At 48.6% G+C, this 18,284-nt stretch overlaps 1 protein-coding gene across 1 annotated transcript in view; it reads right to left on the bottom strand.

Moving 5' to 3' along the window:
- Positions 1-18,284, bottom strand: part of LOC119167588 (uncharacterized) — an 89,196-nt gene that overhangs the window by 316 nt on the left and 70,596 nt on the right. The window contains exon 9 of the mRNA XM_037419089.2: positions 1,695-1,802. Coding sequence (XP_037274986.2) covers positions 1,695-1,802 — 108 coding nt within the window. The remainder of the gene's footprint in view (positions 1-1,694; positions 1,803-18,284) is intronic.

The raw sequence follows: 18,284 nt of genomic DNA, 5'->3' as shown, positions 1-18,284 counted from the left end.
CAAATAAAACCCAAAATAATGTCTCTTACGTTTTGCTCAGCTTTTCCGTCTGGATTGAGCACTGTAAGCCTATATGCAAGATGCAGAAATTATTATCGCGATTCGTTTCATCAACTGCTGCGAAGGAGAAGGACATTACCTATGAACGCAACAAAATACTGCGTGCGTTATTTTTTAAATATTCCAATACTGTGGTCAAGAGAATACGTGAGCTTCTCGAAAAGGGGATGTGGAAAGGTTAATGTCTGAAGGCAAGACCTGCACGCAATCATGTACTCTGCTCTCATGAACCGTATTACCATTTAGAGCACAGCTTGAAAGGACTTTTATTCGTGTTGTCCGTCATCAATTCAGCACAATCAAAATCGAGCTAATCACACTAAAACAGAAAGATTACTAGGTATCCAATCCTGGAAGCAGTTAAAAACCTCGTTAAGTTGAGAGAGCTTCCGCAGGGGGCATGGAAATTTATTCCCACCCACGGATAAAAAAGAGAAATAGACTTTACATTAGTCCTAATTGTACAGTGCTCATGGACTGAAAGAGCCTGATTCCGAGCTAAAAAATTACATTCTCTCTGTTACATTGTCTTGATTTTTGGTCATATTGGCGCAATATCGACATGAACGGCTAGGTCACAGCCGACATTATCTCTTGAGACCTCAGTGTTACTCTGTGATGCGATTATATTGAGTAACGTCTCATGCCAGTCGTTTGATTTAAAAAAAATATTGTTTGGTGAATGCGTGAGCACTCGACCAACATAGTCAGAGCGAGTGCCTTTTTGAAAACCACAAGTGTTGCATTAGGATAACTCCACGCTTAGGCGCACCTAATTCTCTTTCAGCAAAAAAAAGTAACAACTCGTTATTGAACAGGCGAGAAGCTTAGGAGGCCATGGTACATGTTTCTAATCGTTGCGTAACCAATGTGATAAACCAATAATTTAAATGGACGCAAAATCACCACCTCTTTAGTGGGATATAAATACGCAACCGCTGACCATCAAGTACTCTGAATCGTAGCTTGTTAATCAGGTTCCTGCTGACACAAAAGACCATTTTTTCTCCACTTCTATTCCTTTCAACTTATGTTATGAAATATGCAAAATTTTTGGTAGTCAAAGCAGTGCGTGCTGGCAGAATAATTTATTTCACAGCGTTTAATGAACTTTTGTGGAGTTATTATCACCAATGCCCTTTAGAACTTTTCTACATGTGTTGTAGTTTAGCATTGTTTCCACTTATGAAAATGCAAAAGTGATGCTGTAAACCTTTCTGTACTAATAAAAAAAGGAATATGTTGTTGTTTCGTATTAAAACACACTGTATAACCTGATCTTACTTCTGAATTTTTGAGGTTGGAAATTGACGTGGGAAGTTTGAAACATACACGTTTTTCATGCTATCACCATGAATGTCCATGATGGTTTGGGCGACCAGCATTAACAAAATGAGTACTAACAAACCAAGGCGTGTTATATTCAACGCATCTTCGCAAAAAAAAAGCTGAGACGTTCTGTTGAATTCTAAAGACCATCGTTTCCAATAACTAAAACAAACAAAAAATTATGATGAAAGTTCCTGCAAACCTGTGCCACTGGCGACAGGTGTAGCCTGTGTATGTTGTCACCAACGCTCTGGAAAACAGTAAAACAATCTCATAACACTCAATAAAAATATTATTGCACTCACCACAGGTGCACAGGCAAGTACCAAGGGTCGTCTTTCGGCAAGACGGCTTATAATCACGTCTATAGCAAATTTTCCACGGGAGTGTTGAAGGGTGGCAATTCCGGTCATCTACGAAGGCGTTCAAATAATGTGTAGTTTTGTTACCCAAAACCATGTGGTAGTTTTCATTGAATTATGTTCACTTCTGGCTCCTTCTAACGTATGAAGCTTCCATCAAAACTATGCAAAAATACATCTGCGAACTTGATGTCAATTTTAAACCAAGCTATGGGGATAATTACGCGGACATTATACTCTTTTGTGAGGGCAAAATGCCTCGTACAAGAAAACAACATCCTGATAATTACTGAAAATGTTAAATGGAACAGAAAGATGTTTTAGGGTAATTTTGTGAATTCTTAGCGGGAACCGTCTGTATTTATCTCACCTGTACCGATGATTTGTAACACCATCAGCTTTGCACATATTGTAATTTTTTTTCATCAAGACGCTGAGAAATAAAAAAGTGGTATAGGAACAAGTACTGGCTTCTGGCGTGTATATGTGTAACTTTTTTTAAAGAAAAGCCGATAGTGATAAATCAGAAGAGCCATTAGGACACGGTGTACTAGAACACATCATTCTGCACTTTTTAATCTAGCTCTCAGAGTTCTAACCTTAAGGAGTTCTACTACTCACAATCTTGCATTTATTCGCTGTGACACCCCTGTGTGTCCTACGTTTTGCTCTCTACAGCACCGAAGGCCAACCATGCACAAAGATTGGTGATATTTTGGGCCGCAGCCGACTGAGGAACATGACTTACGTATAACTGTTGTTAGTCATCTACTAAAAACATAAATTAGGGCACACTAATGCACCGACTAGAAAGACTTAAGTCCGGGCCATTATCCTGCCGGAAGAATAATAAAGTTTTTTTATCCATAAATCACAGAGACAGTCTTTAAATTTTATGGGTTGAACTGTATACAGCGGTAACATCATTTGTAAATTGAACAAAAGACACTTCAAATCATCGTGATATTCAATTGCATGCAGTACGCTTCAGCTATTGCATTTGCACTGCGAATGCACACCTGCTCGCATCGAAAGTTAAAGACCTAGAAACGAATGACAGATCAGTTTCATGCCGCTCTTTGCTTGCGTCATTCCTCGTATAGAAATTCTAACAGCCCTCTCAGCTGTTCTATCAGTGATGAGTGTGATGAGAGCTGGCTGTTTCAGCAGTGGTAGATTTCATGCATATTAGCCGACGGCGCACAAAAACAGCAGTGCACATGACGACCCCTTAACTAATTCAGATAACTCGGACGACTGAGCTTCAGACCTATCAGCTGCGTTCTTGTGAGGCCTCCTCAGCTGAATCAGATAATTATTTTTTACAAGCTGAAGAAGTATAAAGTCTAAAGCTATGTAAGCATGTCTAAAGCAAAGACACAGCCTTTTGTATATATTAGGTACCTGCATTGCCAAGAGGAATTATAGCAAGAGACGTACAATACATATAACTACTCACATAACAATGTATTCACAAACGATATAAATAAGGTCAATTGAAGAAAAATTGGGAGCCCCCAAGCTGCGCCTTTATGAGCCGAACGCGATAGTGATATTCGTTCATATAGGGCATGCTTCAGACACTTACTGCGTGAAATCTTTTCTACGTTGCTATGCGCCCAATACGTGACCTTGATGGTGCAGTACTGCGTGTGCCTTTTGTAGTGGCTGACTGGCTTTAAGCTACCGAATCGTAATGATAATCTCATGTTCTGAACCCCGATGACAACGTAGGCTTTGTACAACGCATTACTGTGTCAAATTTTGATGTTGTATTGAGAATAATGTGTACTGGACGTGTATGTTTATAAAGTATGAAAGTCCCCATCACTGTATTTCCAAGCAGAGAAAGTTAGTTTCACTCTATTCACAAGCAAAAGCGTGGCTGTATGGCAGAACACCTGCATGCTACGCAACCGACCTGGGCTGGAACTCCGATAAAACCCGACTTTCTCATTCTTATTGCAATAGGTATTGTATGGACAATGCTGAATATATATATATATATATTTATATATATATATATATATATATATATATATATATATATATATATATATATATATATATATATATATATATATATATGAACAAGAAAGAAAACTAATTCAGAAAAAGACTCCGGCGCACGTAATAAACATCTGACCTCTTGTGTGTGAGTGCGTGGCGTAAGCTACTAGCCACGAAGGAGCGCCTCCTACAGCGGTTGAAACAGCATGCTATTCATATGTAGTATTTGCCGCTGGCAATGCCGATCTAGAGGGAACTATCGTGTTTTCAGCATTACCAGCGAAATTAAGCATTGAGCACACGCCGTCAGATTATCACGACACGGCGACTCGCGGTCATGTGTTCATTCCCACGCGTACTTTGCCCCGCAGACGAGGTAAGTAGACGCTCACGCGTGTGCTCACTTATCTCGTGGTAGGAAGAATTTCACGCCTTGGGCATTCCCCAGAACGATTCCGTTGTAGTTACCGGCCGTACAAAGGTCACTGCATTCACTGAGTTCTCTGCACAGTCGCCCTTTGAGAAAAGGGTGCGCTTTTCAGACACAGCGAAGTAAGAACTCACATACTTATTCGCGTTCATCCGTACCTATGAGTACGTTCTGTGCGTCATTTTTGCGTGAGCATCGCGAGGTACGTTTCGATCTGCTAACCATTCTTCGCATGACTTTTCTATCGTGCTCAGTGCTTCGCCTTTGCGGCAAAGCTGTGACTTTTGTTTCTTTATTTGCATTGGAACGGGGTTTATTGGCACAAGTAGTGCTTGCACAGCAGGTCTATTGATGCGGGAACCGGGCGGCAGGAACCGACGCAGGATACACAACGCTCGGGGCAACAGCTCGCGCTCGGCTCCTCTTGCTAAAGGCGTCACCCACTGCGGCACATATTCTTCTTCTTCTCTACAATACCCCGGCGACGAAGACGAGCCATTCTGGCAAGTCAAGGTGATGATATTAGGAGTGGGTCGTGATATGGCTTGAGACGACTCACGTGGACAGTCTCACGACCAAGGCGTCGCCTGTCTGTAGATGGCGTGACCGGCTCGATCACGTATGTGACAGGAGATCGACGTTCGACGACGCGATAAGCACCGTGAAACTTGGGGGCAAACTTAGCGGACAGACCTGGGGAGTGGGAGGGCAGTCGAAGCCAGACAAGCGAGCCCACGGCAAAAGTCTCGACTTGCTGGTCGCGGTCGTGGCGGTCTTTTTCGAATGCTTGCTTGTTCGAGGTGAATGATCGGGCCAACTTACGACACTCTTCAGCGTGGTGAATATTTCAGAAAGAGGGCTGAACTCTGAGACGTCGGGACGATACGGCAAAATGGTGTCAAGGGTGGAGCATGGCTTACGCCCATATAGAAGAAAGAAAGGCGAGAAGCCTGTGGTTGACTGCGTCGCGGTGTTGTACGCATAGGTCACAAATGGGAGAATGACATCCCAGTTTGATTGGTCGGAATTGACATACATGGCGAGCATGTCTCCTAGCGTTCGGTTGAAGCGCTCAGTTAGACCGTTGGTCTGCGGGTGGTAGGCTGTAGAGGTGCGGTGCACCGTGCGGCATGCCTGAAGGAGTTGTTGTACAACTTCGGATAAAAAGACACGCCCTCGATCACTTAGCAGTTCACGTGGTGCCCCGTGACGCAGTACGAAGCGTCGCAAATTGAAATTGGCTACGTCACGTGCACCAGCCGTAGGTAGTGGAGCTGTTTCAGCATACCTCGTCAGATGGTCGACGGGGACAATGATCCATCGATTTCCAGTGGCAGTGTAAGGAAGGGGACCATATAGATCGATACCAACGCGGTCGAAAGGGTGCTCCGGACACGGTAGAGGCTGTAATAATCCGGGTGAATGGGCAGCTGTCTTTCGGCGTTGGCATAATGAACAAGACCGAATGTATTTTCGTACAAAAGTGTACATACCACGCCAGTAGTAACGCTGGCAGATCCGCTGATATGTTTTTAACACACCAGCGTGAGCATGTTGTGGGTCGGCATGAAAATACGCACAGACATCAGATCGCATGTGGCGTGGTATAACCAAGAGCCATTTACGACCATCCGCGTGGTAGTTTCTGCGGTATAGTTGCGCGTCCCGTATCGCGAAATGTGTGGCTTGGCGGCGAAGAGCGCGTGGGTACGCAGACGTTGGAGAGTCGGAAAGAATGTTAAGGAGAGATTTTATCCATGGGTCTTTCCGCTGTTCAGACGACATGCTTTTGACGGAAATGGGAGCGATGGAGAAGTTGGTGTCCGAATGCAGGTCTGCGGTGGATCTCACTGGTGATCGTGAGAGGGCGTCCGGATCAGAGTGTTTTCGTCCTGAGCGGTAGACGACACGAATGTCGAATGCTTGTAGTCGAAGAGCCCAACGTCCAAGACGACCTGAAGGATCTTTTAGCGACGCCAACCAACAAAGTGCACGGTGATCGGTCACAACATCGAAACTCTGTCCGTACAAGTAAGGACGAAACTTGCTTAACGCCCAAACGATTGCGAGGCATTCTTTTTCAGTTACGGAGTAGTTCATCTCCGCTTTCGTGAGTGCGCGGCTTGCGTATGCGACGACGTACTCTGGAATACCTGGCTTTCGTTGCGCGAGTACTGCTCCCAGACCAACGCCACTGGCATGTGTGTGCACTTCAGTGGGGGCACTTGGGTCGTAATGGCGTAGAATCGGTGGGGACGTAAGTAGGCGGCGCAGTGCAAGGAAAGCTTCGTCACATGCCGGGGTCCAGTTAGAAAGATTAGCTGGACCGTTCAGTAGTTGTGTAAGTGGGGCTATTATTGTTGCAAAGTTGTGGACGAAACGACGAAAATACGAGCACAAGCCGATGAAGCTCCTAAGTTCTTTGAGTGAAGTCGGCTTCGGAAAGTCTGCTACGGCTCGAAGTTTGTCTGGGTCGGGGAAAATTCCATCCTTTGTCACGACGTGACCAAGTATCGTAAGTTGGCGAGCCCCAAAGCGGCACTTCTTTAGGTTAAGCTGGAGGTTTGCCTTGGTAAGACACTGAAGAATGGTGCGCAGACGGTCGACGTGGGTAGGGAAATCAGGAGAAGATACAATAATGTCATCGAGGTATCATAAGCATATCTGCCATTTAAGACCGCGTAAAATGCTGTTTATCATTCGCTCAAACGTTGCAGGTGCATTGCACAGACCGAATGGCGTAACCATGAATTCGTATAGGCCATCCGGCGTAACGAATGCTGTTTTGGGACGGTCACACTCTGCCATCGGAACCTGCCAGTAACCTGAACGCAAGTCCAGCGAAGAAAAGAATTCGGCACCTTGCAGGCAATCGATAGCGTCGTCGATGCGGGGAAGAGGGTATACATCTTTCCGGGTAATTTTGTTCAGTCGCCGGTAGTCGACACAAAATCTAATCGAACCGTCTTTTTCCTTCACTAGCACCACAGGTGAAGACCAGGGGCTAGAAGATGGTTTGATGACGCCGCGCTGAAGCATATCATCCACCTGTTCTGCAATTACACTTCGTTCCTTGGGTGATACGCGGTAGGGGCGTTGCTGCGAAGGAGGGTGCGTTCCAGTGTAGATTGTGTGAGCGACGGTGTTAGTTTGACTCAGTGCCTTTTGAGGAAGGTCAAATGAATCTCGGAATTCATGGAGAAGGGTCATTAGCTGGTCCCGTTGATCCGGAGGAAGCTTGCTGTCGATGGAACGATTGAAGATATCCGAGGAGTAGTCATCCCGCGTGAAGAGAGGAGTAACGGCGTTCTGTTGAAGTTGCTGGCCAGGGTCGTGGGACTCAATAGGCACAATAACGTTGTCATTAACAGAATGAACATAGCCCAGTGTTTCGTGAGCTCTTAAGGTGAGAGGGCATGAGGTAGGATTGCAAACGACAATTCCGGAAGTATCCTGGTGAGGTGGCAGAACGGCGTATGGCAGAGACGTACCGTGGCGGCGACTGAAAACGTCAGATGGCGAGAACACAACGGTAGAGCCGGATAATTCAGTGCGATTGACGGGGACAACGATGGCACTAAGAGGAGGAACATCAACGTCGGAAGCAACAAGAAGCTTGCCCAGGTGAGTGCACTCATTGTCGGTGGATGGCGCATCTGAAAACACAGATAATTCCACCTGCGCGCGAGTGCAGTCAATTACGGCGTGGTGGCGTGACAAAAAATCCCATCCAAGTATCACGTCGTGGGCACAAGTGGTCAACACAAGAAACTCGATGTGGTACAGGACGTCCTGAATGTTTACTCTCGCCGTACATGCTCCGACTGGTCGAAGTGGTTGCGCACTCGCGGTATTCAGCAAAACGTCGGAAGGCGGCGTCGTTACTTTTCGTATCGAACGGCAGAGTTTCTGACTTATCACAGATACGGCGGCACCCGTATCAAAAAGCGCAAGAGTTCGTATACCTTCAACAAACACTTCCAGAACGTTCGTGGGGGACGGGCGAGGACTTGTACAATGCGCCGATTTCGCAGCTCGTGCCTCCGGAGCTGCGGCAGTCAGTTTTCCGTCTCTACAGGGTTCGGTCGGCGACGCAGAGGGGACGGAGAACGGTAGCGGCGTGGTGAGGATGAGCGACTGGGACCGAATGATCGGTAGTCGGCAGCAGTGCGGTGGTCTAGTTCGGTTGGTGACGGGTCGCGTTCCACTGATTGTCGGTCGCATTGACGTGGCAGTTCTCGTTGCGCGTTGTACGGGGCCGGTAAAGAGTAGTCGGAATACGTCGGAGGTGCAGCCGGACTCATTGCGAAGCGCCGGCGACAGAAGCGCCCCACGTGACCTGGATATCCGCATGCGTAACAAATCGGGCGATTGTCAACTGTGCGCCAAGGGTTTCCGTTATAGCGCTGTTGTGTTGCTGGAAATGGCGTCGTTGATACTCGTACAGGCTGGGGAGTCGGCCCAAGCGGAGGTCGTGGTAGAGTAGCAGCAACAGCAGCATAAGTCAATGGCGCGGTGACGGGTGCTGTCTGAGAGACGGACGGCAATGCCTCAGAGACCTGCGCCTGTATTACCTGCCTGATGGCGGGCGCGAGACGCTCAGAAGAGGGTTCCGTTGCCGGTAGATACGACAGGCACGAAAGCTGTCGGGCCACCTCCTCGCGCACATATCGTTTGATTTTGGACATTATTGCGCTGTGGTCTCCACCCAGGCTCAATGCCGCGAGAGTTTCATCGGTAGCCGCTGGACGCCGTGTCATGACTCGTTGTTTGCGCAACTCTTCGAAGCTCTGGCAAAGAGTGCCGAGTTCGGACACGGTACGTGGGCCCTTGGCCAGCAGCATCTGGAAGGCGTCGTCGTCTATCCCCATCAAAATATGTTTGATCTTGTCTGCCTCGATCATTGAAGGGTCAGGGCGCTCGCACAAGTCAAGCACATCCTCGATGTAGCTTGTGAAGCCTTCTCCTTGAAGCTGTGCGCGTCCCCGTAGGCGCTGTTCGGCACGGAGCTTGCGTACCTCGGGGCGACCGAACACATCGGTAATGCGTAGCTTAAAGGCACCCCAAGTGGCAAATTCCGACTGGTGGTTGTTAAACCAGAGACTAGCCACCTCTTTCAGGTAGAAGGGTACATATTGCAGCTTCGAAGGGTCGTCCCACTTGTTGCTTGCGCCTACCTTTCCAAATGTCGACAGCCAATCTTCGACGTCTTGCTCATCAGTACCGTCGAAAAAAAGGTGGATCGCGTACGCGTAGCGCAGTGGGAACGATGACCATCGGAGGCTGGGTCGTACCTTGCTGGATGGTTTCTTCAGCCATGTCTGGGATGGCAGGTAGTTTCCTGTTGCGGAGTTCCAGGTTGAGTTACCCCGCACCTCCACCACTCTGGAACGGGGTTTATTGGCACAAGTAGTGCTTGCACAGCAGGTCTATTGATGCGGGAACCGGGCGGCAGGAACCTACGCAGGATACACAACGCTCGGGGCAACAGCTCGCGCTCGGCTCCTCTTGCTAAAGGCGTCACCCACTGCGGCACATATTCTTCTTTCTCTCTACAGCATCTTTTTTCAATTTTTTGGTCACGCAAAGATGCTAAACTTCGCGCTTGCGCAAGAGGAAGATTTTTCGCTCAGATCCAATAACACGGACGCCGACAGTTACGTTCCGTTTGGTTCTTTCCACTCGCCTCTCGCTTGTTGCGCGACATTTGCTGCTGCCGCCAAGGAAGCCGAAGACGACAACTTTTCATCTGCTGGCACCTTGAGGAAACGACCGCTCCGACGTCGTCTGGATATAGAGACGTTTATTCGTTTCTCTTCTCTCCCTTCACTGTCCCTGCACCCCTGGTTTTATCCCCTGTCTCCCCATTCAACCACTCTTACAGTCCAATCATAACGCACCACTCTTACAGTCCAATCGGAACGCACGGATGTGTCTCTCCTCGCCACAACCTCGAAGACCCACCGCCTCTTGCCCACTCATCGGTTCTCCGCCGTCGCTCAGGTTTCCTTAACACCGGTTCCCGGAATGGTCGACGACGGGCGTTGCCGGGTCGTGAAAAAGCACCTCCGAGTAAGTTCCCGCGATGCCGGGCTGACAGGCCATCAATACAATTGGCCCGTGCGCCACTGCCGTTGCCTCCGCTGATTCTGATTGTCCGGCGGACGCGTACGTGTACCTTCCACGTGTACCTTCCACGTGTACCTTCCACGTGTACCGGCCACCTGCAGCCTGGCTTGGTCTCCTGTGAGGCGCCATAATTTAACCCCTTGGGGCACGGAGTTGTCACGTCCTTTGTGGCCAGCAGACAGTCATCGTCCTGCATTCCGGTGGCCCTGCTTCCTTGTTGGCGAGGGGTCGTCGGCCACGGGGTGGGTAACATAAGGTATTCGGGGAACGCACGAAGTTCGAGCCCAACACCTCCCCTCCAACTGTGTTGCACTGTATCTATGACATGCGACACAAACACAACCACATATGCACACATGTTCACTGGCTCGACACGTGAGGCACCAACTGTCACTCGTACCTCGTTGACTCCGTCGCGCGCACGCGCTAACAAAGCATACACCCCCTTAACTCGCCTTCCCTTTTATGCGTCATCGTTAGGAGTCACTAACCGCGACATTGCGTCGGCATTAGCGTTTAGACACCCCTTTTCGTGTTATATTTCCAGGTTATACTTCAGTAGTGCCAACGCCCAGCGTGTCAGCTTAGCGCTCTGCGGAGTGGTTAGAGTCAGAAATTTGAGTGGGTTATGATCGGTAATCACCTTGCTTTTAGCGCCAAACAGCCAAACATCCAACTTCCCCAGTGCCCAAATGATTGCATAAGCTTCATTTTCTATTTTGGCCCATCGGGTCTGAGCCGAGCTAAGCTTCTTACTCAGAAAAGCGATAGGGCGCTCCTTGCCCACCAGATCCTGCTGTGCCAGGCACGCACCAACGGCGTAATCGGATGCATCTGTGGCGAGGATAAAATTTTTCCCCGGGTCTGGTGCCTGCTACACGGACGCCTGCACTAGACAGTTTTTCACCTTGTCAAAAGCTTCCTGCGCCTCTGTATTCCAGGGTAATTTCTGCGGAATACGTCGGCCAGTTGGGTTAGTCAGAGGCATAACGACTTTGGAGTACTCCGGCACGTAGTCCCTATAATAGTTTCTAGCCCTAAGAAACCACGAAGCTGTCCCTTTGTTTCGGGAGCCGGGATCTCCTTTATTACCCTGACCTTCTCGAGCCATAGTACTTGGTCCCCTGAGACAAACTGTTTGTCTGTGGCCCTCAAGTTACAGCGTCCTACGTACTCCTTCTGAGTGACTTCACTCTGTCGGGCGGCTCCTTCGCTAGCTTCTTCCAAACTACTTCGGAGCTTCGCAAGATATTCCGCTGCTGGCATACCCAATGATTCCGGCACTTCCCAGTCTCCTGAGCAAGTCCTTTTGAGAATGGATAGGGGCCCGTTCGGCATCCACCCGTACATGAGCTCGAACGGTGACCGCCCTGTAGTCGCATGTGGGACCTCACGATATGCCCATAACAAAAACGGAATCGTCCTATCCCACTCGCGTCCACGTTCACTGACTATGTGAGAAAGCATTCTTTTGAAAGTGCCGTTCCAGCGCTCGACTAAGCCGTTGCTTCGCGGGTGATCGGGCGTGGAAAATCTCGGAGTTGCCCCAAGTCTTTGCAACATCTCCTGTGTCAACCTCGACGTAAAGTTGGTGCCCTGATCTGAGCAAATTGTCTCTGGCACCCCGTGTTGAGAAAATATCTGCAGTAACGCGTCACATGTAGCCTTTGCCGTTAGGGAACAGAGGCATATCACCTCTGGCCATCTGGTATGTAAGTCTACGGCACAAAAAGCATAAAAAGCATAGCGGTGACCTGTAGCCGAAGGGGGTACCATGGGACCGATGCAGTCCATGTTTACTGTCTGAAGCAGCGCGCTGGGCCTGGCCAGGGGCTTTATCGGAACCCTATCTAACTGCCTCGTCGGTGATTTCACCTGGCATTCATGGCACGACCTACAGTACTCCTTTACATCTCGCGACACCTGCGGCCAGTAAAATGAGCTTTTCAGTCATTGTAGTGTTTTCCGCTCTCCTAAATGACCTACCCATAGTGAATCGTGAGCCATTTTCAGCACTTCTTTGTGCCTGTGCGATGGTAGCACTAGCTGTTTGCAGATGCGACCCGCGAGGTGGTCCTGATGATACAATAGCTCGTCTTGAACGAGCATGCCATGCGTTCCGGCGTTTGCCTGCGCCCAGGCATCTCGCAAAGCCGGGTCTGCTTCCCGAGCCTCACGAAACTCCTGTCGTTTGCTTTTGACCGGCTCAGAACCTTCGCTGTTGCTCTCCGTGGTTATGACGCCTGCCATCGCCCGTTGCTCCTCGCATGCCTCATCTGACAGCTCTACTATAGCTTCGGTCTCCTCGACTGCTGAACACTCGTCTGACACTATGTCACGTTTAACCTTTTCCTCGAGAAGCGGTGCGTAATCGTTGAGCGTGATCAGCGCGTCGGTGCCGTCTAGCAGCTTATCTGTGATTGCACAAAACACGGCCGACTGCACCGCCTTGGACATCACGTAAGGACTTCCTTCAGTAGCTATGAGCGGCACGTAAGCCAACTCAGCGGTTACCTGTTGTTCGAACGCTCCCGTCAACTTTATCTGCGAACCCGTACCATCGTACTGAGGTACCACTGCCTTTCTGATGACGCTCACCTCCGCTCCTGAGTCTACCACGGCGTTTAATGATCGACCTGAGCTCTTAAGCGTTGAAGTTTCCAGTGAGGGTTGTTTCTGCTCTTTGCGCTGCCACAACTTGTCTGCCATTGCTATTTTTGACCCGAATGCAGAAGTCGTCACCCTCACGACCACTGGACCATTTTCTTGTCCTGCTGGCCTAGTGCCTTGCCATGCACCTGAGCCCTTATTGGGGCAATTCCTCGCAATGTGGTCGGCACCCTTACACTAAAAACATCGCTTTTTTCCTTTTCCGTCCGTGGGTGTATCTACCGCTGTTTTAGCTTTCTTTTGCCACTCCTCTACATTTGCCTTCTTTTGTGCTGCCTTGCACTTTTCGCTTTCCTCGAATCTCTCAGCGAGCCTAGCCACGCCACTGGGCAGCAAAAAGGACTCCTGTTGATTACAAATGACATGCGCTCTCGCTTCCGGGCTCAAACATTCTTTCAAGCGATCCGCGATGACTACCTGCTTAAGTTCCTCGAACGTGCCTACCTTTGAACTCTGGACATAATAGTCGAAATAATTCTCAAGGCGTACGGCAAACTGATTCCAAGACTCCCTTTCTTCCTTTTTCGATCCCGCAAACAACCTCTTGTACTCCGCCGACGAAAGCCTGAGACCCTCTAAAATGCTTGACTTAAGCTTAACATAAGTTTTGCGCTCCTCTGCTGTAAGCCTGCACAGCAGCCCGCGTGCGCTTTCACTCAACTGTGGCAAAACTAGCCCGGCCCACCATTTGCTCGGAACTTCATACGACTCGAGCGTTGCCTCAACATCCTCGAACCACATTGGCGCAAGCGCCTCTTGGTTTGGCATTGGTGCCAGTACACTCTTTAACAAGCTTGCGAATTTCAGTCGCCTGTCTTCCTCTGACCTTCCACCAAGCGCTACGCTGTCATCGCTCTCGTTGGACTCTGCCCCATTACGGGCTCGTAGCCGCTGGCTTTCCAGCATCAAACGCTGCTTCTCCGTTTCCACCTCAGCAATTTTTAATTTAAGCTGGAGCAGCGCTAGCTGCTGTTCCGACGCCGTATCTGACGTGACACTACCATGACCCCCCGTGCCGCTGTCGGCTACTCCGAACGCCTGCAAGTTTTCTGCCCCGTCCCCGTTCATTTCCGAGTTGTCCCTTTCTCTGTCTCGCAAGTTGTAAACCTGACGCGCGCCTAACGTACGCGTTGAAACATGTCTGTACGTGTCACCGGCAAGACCTACGCCAGCCATCACTTCAAGCAAATCTTTCAGCACTCACCGCAGCACCTATGTTAGCGCTGTTAAACCTGTGACGCCATCTGTGCGCAGCGCTGCTGCTTCTCATCCCCTCAGGATTCTTCTCTTTGGCCAGATAGTCCATTTTTTCTATCTGTCATACTAATCACTTCTTCATATTTGCCAATGGAAATACGGACTGCTCTGCCCTGTACTTTTTTTTTAAATTTATCAATGAGTTTCTTCGCATAGGGTTCAAGCAGACGCACGCTGTTTCAAACGTCTCAAATTCTGGCTGGCGCAGCCCCTTCGTGTAAGCGATGACGCCTTTGTAATGCGAAAAGACTTCCAGCCACTAACAACTCGGGATCGGCGCTGGCGCGTCTTCCCTGCACCTGAGCCGAAAAGGGGCGCGCACGTGTTCAGGGAAAATAACCAAAGGGAATGCGTGTGCCCCGAAAATAATTTGACTGTTTCGGCAGTTCATGTTGAACCGGCGAAGAGCGAGGTCATTGGTGTCATGAGTCTCAAGTAGGCTGCTAGCAAGGAGTATTCAACGTAACGAAATTGAGTCGTCTGACACCGCAGTCACACGTATCGTCTACCTGAGCTGGCGAGACCATCAGGTGCACGCCGTCAACTCCCCTCCACGCACCACGGCACTATATAGTTCATATGGAAATTCCTGTTCAGTTTTTTTTTTCAAGTCGTTTTACTATAGACAGCTTCAAATAATTGTAGTTTTGTGGTCTACGTCATACGGGCAGTGGCGATGCAGGAGCTCGATCTTACAATTTTCTGTTGTACGTCCTGTAGTTTCATCATGTCAAGTTATTTTATTAGTAAACAGTGTTGTGGACATATGTGCCTGTTGTGTTATTTCAGAGCATTGTTTTTTGTAGCTGTTCTTTTCACCGTCCGTACCTTTCCTTTTCCTCTTAGTTGAATTTTGTTAACTTTTTGTGGTACCCCCGTTGTAATTACACGCGTTACTCTACACTACACGCGTAATCCAGTAAGGTCGACAGGTCTACACAAAAATTTGAAATGTACCACTTCGACGCCTTTCAGGCATCGCAGGCTTAAACGTAGAGTGGCAGGCTGCGACTCTGCCACAAGCCACTGTTAGATGGGCGGGGCCTCTTCCAAAGTGTGTGATACACGCATAGTCGAGTATACTACGGACATCTGTAAATTTAAGTGCTCTCTGTGTGTCTGTGGCACGCCACTGAAGTTCCCTTTCCGAAAACTCCGTGCATCTATAGGTATGTTTTTAGGTTCAGTGCAGTGTCTTTGCACCTCCAATGAGCAGTAAAAACTCCACCTAAATATTTGTATTCTATGGCTTCCTGCACAGTGGAATTTGTGACTGTGTAACGATCGCAGCCATGTGAGGGCTCCTTGGTAAAGGCGACGTGGACATTTTTGTCACACTCAATGACATTCCTCATTTTTTACACCATGTGGCAATCGAATACAAATCGTTTTGCAGTGCCTGTTTGGCATAGTTGCTATTGATACCCCTATATACCTCAAAATCGTACGCAAATATTCTTAATTATCATGTGATAGTCGTAGTGATGTCGGTAATCAATAACTAAAACAAAAGGAGTCCTAAGGCTGACCCCTGTCATACCCCCGAGGTCACAGAAAGATATTTAAAGGAGCAACCGTAGTATGACGGCAGACATTGTCACCTCACAGGGCAGGCATATGCGCGTCCAACCACACAGATAACCGTAAAGACCGGGCCAGACATAGCGTGGCGTGAGAAAACACTGAACACGAGTGCCTGGGTGGTAAGTGTGGCGCAAAGAGTGAAAAACGGCGCGAGCTAATACACACCTCGAGTTCAGCATATGGAGAAGCTGCTCATGCTGTCAAATTTACGTTGCATACGCGCCAAGTAAAGCGTACGACAACAGTTTCAGTTTAACGTACCTTGATGCATTTCACTAAAATAGATAGCTGGTGGACGAGATACAAGGATACCTAATGCTTATCAGCGCCACCGCCGTAAAACGTATGCTAGTCCCACTATTGTGATATTAGTAATAACGTAACCTCTGGGATCTGCACGAAACACGACTGCCAGGTTTAGGGCTACCCTCGTACAAGTCAGCGGAGCGAAAAAACAGCGCGTAACACAGGACAGTGAAGATACGGACGAAGCGCTGACCGCGTCTTCACTGTCCTGTGTTACGCGCAGTTTTTTCGTTTCGTTGATAATGTACCAACTAATCCAAATAATCACTTTAGTACAAGTCAGGCCGTGGCGTTCGCTGTGTAGATTTTCAGCATCGTTCCTGGGTGCACTGAATGCGCACGTTCACCTTTGCTGTTTTGAAGTTCAATGCGTAATGTAAGAACGGCCGTGAGAACGGCCTCTCATCGGGCATGGCTGCACTGAATTGACCCAAGCGTTCTATGCAGCGCTGCTGCGGAAGACGCTTTACGTACCCCACAGCAAGTGGTTGCATTCCAGGTACTCATGACCTTACGCTGTACTACCAGATTATTTAAGGAGCCAAATCTCACACAAAGTACAAGGCGTGCTATGTTGCATCATGAATAAAAGTACGTACCAAGCTGCCGTTTTATTGACGGGTTCATTCGCCGAGAGGACTGGCAAAAAGAGACGCGTTCCGCACACACTATAATAAAGGTGACTCTTGAGAATTTTTATGAGACGCCCGACGATTTCTTTTGAATAATCAGGATGCCGGAACGCACAGCTTGAATTTACCTTGTCTGGCATGAAAACATCGCATTTCATTGTGAAAAAAATTGGCCGATCCCACGCTTAGTGGGAATCGATGATATGCAAAGCACGACTAGGAAGGTTCATATAACACCTTGAAATCAGCACTTCATTACGACACGGAGGTAAATTATGCCTACACGGCTTCCATGTCATCATTATCATGTTTGGACGTGTCATTTACCTTCGTCGTTTATTCGCGTCACGTAAAACCAAATATGGTATATGCGGAGCTAGTGAAACGGTCGCGAGCACACTATGAGTGTAGCATGAAGTCATGTTTTACATGACACGCGTATCATATTTATCCTGTTTGGAAGGGTCATTTACCGGCTTTGTCTATTCACGCCCTGTAATACCGAATTTGGTATATGCGAAGCTAGACAAACGGTGGCGAACGCATTATGAAGTGCTCAGTATACTTCAAGGTAACGCTGAAGCGCGCACACGCAGGGCGCAGCGACACTACGCTAGCGAAACGCGAGCACTTAGTCTGACGCAAGGCGCGACCGGCGCGACAAGCGTCCGTCGGCGCGGCCCACTGGTACAGCCACTGTATTCTAGCCACTGTACCACTGGCAACCAGTGCGATGTGTGACATGCTGCATTTCGCACCAACAGCCGTTACCGAGACAGCACCGTGTCTGCCTCTCTTTGTGACGAAAGGACACCGAGCGTGCTCAAACGCGCATGCGTCAAAGCAACGCAGCGCGGCACACACCTGCGAGTGTATGGCAGGCAGATCGGTGCCTGGAGCCTGGCGTGGCATCGGCGGTGAGACGCCACAGACCGAACGCTGGCGCGCACACGCGCCGGGTCTCGTCAAACTGCCTTGGCGCATTCATATTGGCATGTAGTCATGTTTTTAAACTACACGCATGTCGTGATTATCACGTTTGCACCAGTCACATTCCTTAGTCATCCATTACGTCCTCTTATACCAAGCCTGGTATACGTGAAGCTAGGGATACGGCCGCAAGCGCATTATGTTCGTGGCATGTAGTCCTATTTACAATGACACGGATGTCATCATTTTTATGTAAGGGTCTGGCGCTTGTGTTCGCCATGCTTTCATGTCATACCACGCCAATTTCGAAGCATGTCACGCAAACGAAACCACCGCAAGAGCAGCAAGACCACGAAATGTAATTTATGACATTCATGACATGCACGTCATTATTTCATGTTATGACTAGTAACTTATGTCCGTGATAAAATCATGTTATGTCATACCAATTTTGGTATCGATACCACTAACGGAACAGCCAGGAGAGCTAAAAGTCGTATGTGGCTTGATAGATAGATAGATAGATAGATAGATAGATAGATAGATAGATAGATAGATAGATAGATAGATAGATAGATAGATAGA

This window comes from Rhipicephalus microplus, chromosome 6, assembly GCF_043290135.1.
Source record: "Rhipicephalus microplus isolate Deutch F79 chromosome 6, USDA_Rmic, whole genome shotgun sequence".
NCBI classification, from domain to species: Eukaryota; Metazoa; Arthropoda; class Arachnida; order Ixodida; family Ixodidae; genus Rhipicephalus; species Rhipicephalus microplus.
This window is presented reverse-complemented; position numbering and strand designations above follow the sequence as displayed.